A 5,221-nucleotide genomic window follows, 5' to 3' on the forward strand; every position below is an offset into this window, starting at 1 on the left:
TAAAAAAAAAGTCCCTTTGTTTTTTCCATGAAGGATACTAAATGTGATATGCACCCTCATAGCTCTTCATTTACAGTTTTTGAGAAAGGAAGAAAGGAAAAGGCAAAAATGTTTCTTGAGTATTCATGTTTTTTTTTTTTTTTTGAATTTTTGTGTATTTCATACAGAAAATCATCTTTGTACCTCTTTCCCCTTTGGCACCCTCCCATCCCCCCCCCCCCCCTGGCGTTCATACCCCTTTGTTTTTTCCATGAAGGATACTAAATGTGATATGCACCCTCATAGCTCTTCATTTACAGTTTTTGAGAAAGGAAGAAAGGAAAAGGCAAAAATGTTTCTTGAGTATTCATGTTTTTTTTTTTTTTTTTGAATTTTTGTGTATTTCATACAGAAAATCATCTTTGTACCTCTTTCCCCTTTGGCACCCTCCCATCCCCCCACCCCCACTGGAGTTCATACCTTCTCTCATTTGTGTTAAGGCCTATCATCTAAAGTTAGTGTCCCCAGATGTCCCTCAGTGCAAGTTGATCCACTGGGATTTAGAGCCTATCTAGAGTCCTTCCCTTTGAGAAGATCAGCTCTTTCACACCCAGCAGTAATCAGCTGCCAATAATTCTTCGATGAAGATTGGAGCCTGCTGTTCATTTCCACAGTTCTGTGCTGGGTGTTTGTCTGCTTAAGTTTGCATGGGTCTTGTGTGTGCTGACACCATTGCTGTAGGTCCATATGAGAAGAATCCCAGGAACCTGTAGGACTATTTCCATATGGTACTGTTCCTCCTCCCTGGCTCTTACAATCTTTCCACCCCCTCTTTCTCTATGGCCCCTGAGCCCTGAGTGAGTGGATTTTAATATAGGAGTCCTGTCGAAGGACCCACAATCCACAGACTCTTATTCTCTGTATTTTAGCCATTTATTCTCTGTGTTTCTGGCCCTCTGTTGCATGAGGGAGCTTCATTGATGAGAGTTGAAAGATGCATTAGTGTTCTATTCATCCTTTGTTCTAGAGTATTCATGTTTTTTAAGAAAGTATTTGCTTCTTTTTAATATTTTATTTATTATTTTTATTTTATGTGTATGTTTATGTTGCCTGCATGTAGGTAAGTGCACTCATGTCCTGCAATGCTCACGGAGGACAGAAGAGGCCATCAGATCCCCTGGAACTGGAGTTACGGACAGTTGTCAGCTGCCATGTGGGTGCTGGGATTTAAACCTGGGTCTTCAGCATTAACAACCAGGGTTTTTAACTGCTGAGCCATTTCTCCAGCCCCGAGTATTCCTGTTTTTAAATTATCATAAAAAATGATAGACACTTTTAAGACTAAGAAATAGAAATAATATTTTTTTAAAAAGGGGGGCTGGAGAGATGGCTCAGCGGTCAAGAACACTGACTGTTCTTACAGAAGACCCGGGTTCGAATCCCAGCACCCACATGGCAGCTAACAACTGGCTGTAACTCCAGTTCCAGGGGATTCGACAACCTCTTCTGTTCTCCGCGGGCATTGCATGGCACAGGTGCACTTACCTACAAGTAGGCAATAAATGCATACACATAAAATAAGAATAATAAATAAAATATTTTTTGCTAAAAAGACTATGAAATAGTAGAACATTTTCATCTAATTTTATGGATAGAAACTAAAATGAAGAAAGATGTAAAGCCTGTGGCGACAATGGACTGTGGAGTGTAGCAAGCCAAGAACTTGCTGTGCCCTTGTCACTTGTTCCCCCTTGTTCCCCTAGAAGCCCGTATTTTTTTTTTCCACTAGAGCCCTTATACTCTGATATCCCTGCTACTGTCTGCTGTGTTGTCGGCACCCTCAGCCATTCCCCACTACTTGCCCTTCTGGTGAATCTAGTCAGCCTATCTAGAGGTCTTTGTTTTAGGAGGGTCAGCTGTTCCTCATCGAGCAGTAATCAGTTGTCACTATTCCTTTGGATGAGATTGGGGTCTGCTGTTCATTTTCCCAGTTCTGTGCTGGAAGCCTGTATTTTTTTATGCTCATTTACCATTATTTTTCATTTTCTCTAATGGCTGGCTAACTGAGGAAAATGGAAGAATGTCTTTCTCTGAATATCTTTATATTATTTTTTTTAATTTTATGTGTATGAGTGTATTGCGTGCATGTATGTAAGATCACCTGTGTCATGTAATGCCTACAGAGGTCAGAAGAGGCTGTCAGATCTCCTGGAACTGGAGTTATGGACAGTTGTTAGTTGCCATGTGGGTGCTGGGATTCAACTCTGGGTCTTCTGCAAGAACAGCCAGTGTTTTTAACTACTAAGCCATCTCGCCAGCCCCTCTGAACATCTTTTTAATAAGATTCATTCTCGTGTCAAATTATTATGAGACAAAGACATTAAGGAGCAAAATGGAGGAATGTGGAGTCAGCAGTAGATGATATAGTCTATTAGTGAGCATGCCCAAATGAATTACAAATTAGCTCTCTAGTCCTGGGAAATAAAGCCTCCTGGGTTACCACCCTTGGATGACTTGAATCTGGATCTCTCTGTCGCTCTCTGTCTCTCTCTCTGTCTCTCTCTCTCCCTCTCTGTCTCTGTCTCTCTGTCTGTATGTGTGTGACTTTGAAGAATTTACAGCTCCTAGAATTTCTTTGATTAATTTTTATTTTATGTGTTATGAGTGTTATTCCCACATGTATGTAAATGCACTTGTGTTGTACAGTCCTGCAGAGGTCAGAAAAGGGTGTCAGATCTCCTGGAACTGAGTCATAGACAGTTGTTAGCTTCCATGTGGGTGCTGGAATTTGAACCTGGGTCTCCTACAAGAGTAGCCGGTGCTCTCAATGACTGAGCCATCTCTCCAACCCCACTCCTAGAATTTCCTGACAAGGTCACAGACAGGTTTTATGGACTTCTATCCCTTCTCTGTGAAACAGGGTCTCTGTTTATAGAAAGATTGTATAACTAGCATCTCCAAGTCTTAGAACCAAACATCCTGTTCTCCTGACCTGATGATAGTGGTCATAGATGCAAAAATTAATGTTGGTATCAGATCAGAGCATCTCCTATCATTCTGCCTAGGGATAGAATTTTGGCTTTTAAACATCTTTTTTGTCATTTCAAAGCTTATCTTCTGATTCTGTTCAAAAACCGCACATATCACAAATTTCACTGGATGGTTATCATGAAGCATAAAAAACTTTGTTGATCTCTCTTTACCCTTTGATGTCTTATTGATCCTTCTTGTATAATATACCCTGGAAAACTAACTTTTGAGAGCTAATTTTAACTAATTTGTAGGACGTAGATTATCATTAATTTAAGAGATAACCCAATTAATGCATTACTGATCACTTTGTTATTTTAAAAAGAAAATGCTATTTGAATCTTCTGCCTTTTCAGGGTGTTGCCAATGTTTTCAGCACGGCCTATCACTATGTTCACAGCAGGGAGCACATCTTACACACCGTGACCACTGGCATTAGCTGGCTCTACAATATCACATCTGGGATCACCTCCATTACTACATGCTTTGTTGAGCCTAGCCCAGGCCAGGTAAGCAAGGGTAGGCCATGTTAGACCTTTTCAATGTAACAGAATTATTAGATGATAATGCCTTGTTGATAATTTGAAAACATTTTAGGGGTGATGTGGCTCAATGGTAGAGTGCTTGCCTAGCATGTGCAAAGCTCTGGGTTTGATCACCAACACCAGAGGGGAAAAAAAAGAAACAACAAAATCATGACCCCAAGTCAAAACTCTTGGTTGTACACAAGAATCCATCTCAAACTGGCTTAGGCAAAAAGGATAATCGATTGACTCACATAACCAAAATGAAGAAAAGAGTCAATGCAGGCAAGATGGCTCAGTGGATAGAGGTGCCTGTGTGCAGGCCTGATGAATTCAACCTCTGAACCCCACAAGGTAGTAGGAGAGAATCAACTCCTAAGAGATGTCCTTTACACACAGAACACATACTTGGATACACACACGGAAGGAAGGAGGGAAGGAAGGAGGGAAGGAAGGAAGGAAGGAAGGAAGGAAGGAAGGAAGGAAGGAAGGAAAAAAAAAAAAGTTGTTGGCTTCTGGTGTGACCAGATCCAGGGATTCATGACTATCAGGATTCTCTCCTGTTCCTTAGCTTCCCACTTTTCTCCTTTGCTTATACTGTGCATGCATTTTATCCTTCCTGCTGAAGATAGGCTTTCTCCATGGGGCAAGTCAGCACTCAGGAGGCAGAGGCAGGTGGATCTCTGAGTTCAAGGCCAGCCTGAACTCAGAGATCCAGGCCATGTAACCTGGAACTATGTAGCAAGTTCCAGGCCAGCTGGGTCTACAAGGAGACCCTGTCTCAAAAAAAGACAAAAAAAAAAACCACAAAACCCAGATACTTAGTTTTTAAAAATTTGTTTTAAAAGTTCAAACTTTGGGGACTGGCGAGATAGCTAAGTGGTTAAGAACACTAGCTGTTCTTGCAGAGGACCCAGGTTCAAATCCCAGCAACCATATGGTGACTAACAACTGTCACTCCAGTTCCAGGGGATCTGATGCTCTCTTCTGTCCTCCGCAGGCATTGCATGACATGGGTGCACTAACACACATGCAGGCAATATGTGCATACACATAAAATAAAAATAATAAATTTAAAAATTAAAAAAAAATAAATGGATCAATTTGTTATCAAGAGCACTGACTGCTCTTGCAGAGGACCTAGGTTCAGTTCCCAGCACCCACATGAAAGCTAACAACTATCTGTAACTCCAGTTCCAGAGAATCTGACACCTTCTTCTGCTTTCCATGGGTATTGCATGACATGAGTACACTTACATACATGCAGGCAGAACACCCATATGTTGGGGACCCCTGTTGTGTAAAGTAGCAGTCTCTCCATGTCCGGATAGCCCACGAGGCTCAGCGTTCTATGCAGAGACTCCTTTTATCAGCAGGGCACCTTCCCACTCTCTTCCTGACTCATCTTTGAAGTAGCCGTCACAGAAACATGGCCTCTGGCTCTGAAACTGCCAGGTTTTCCTGTGTGATAATTAGGCAATGTCTGGCAGCCTGGCAGAAGCCCACCACCACATGTAAATGGGGCATCCTGAAAGCACCTATCCACTAAGGCTTTTGCCACTGCCCCCACAGTATAAATATCCTGGTTTCCCCTAATTTATTGGAGCTGAATCACTAAGACCTGGAGCCGAGCTGAGTCACTGAATAAAGAAGCTGTACCTCTGAGTCTCACTGAGCTGAGTTCTGTG

At 41.9% G+C, this 5,221-nt stretch overlaps 1 protein-coding gene across 1 annotated transcript in view; it reads left to right on the top strand.

Annotated features, from left to right (window-relative positions):
* The window catches only part of Efcab5 (EF-hand calcium binding domain 5), a 134,958-nt gene that overhangs the window by 110,990 nt on the left and 18,747 nt on the right, over positions 1–5,221 (top strand). Inside the window, exon 18 of the mRNA XM_029561475.1 lies at positions 3,366–3,518. Coding sequence (XP_029417335.1) covers positions 3,366–3,518 — 153 coding nt within the window. The remainder of the gene's footprint in view (positions 1–3,365; positions 3,519–5,221) is intronic.

Source organism: Nannospalax galili, unplaced genomic scaffold, assembly GCF_000622305.1.
Source record: "Nannospalax galili isolate Female #2095 unplaced genomic scaffold, S.galili_v1.0 scaffold212, whole genome shotgun sequence".
Classification (NCBI taxonomy): domain Eukaryota; kingdom Metazoa; phylum Chordata; class Mammalia; order Rodentia; family Spalacidae; genus Nannospalax; species Nannospalax galili.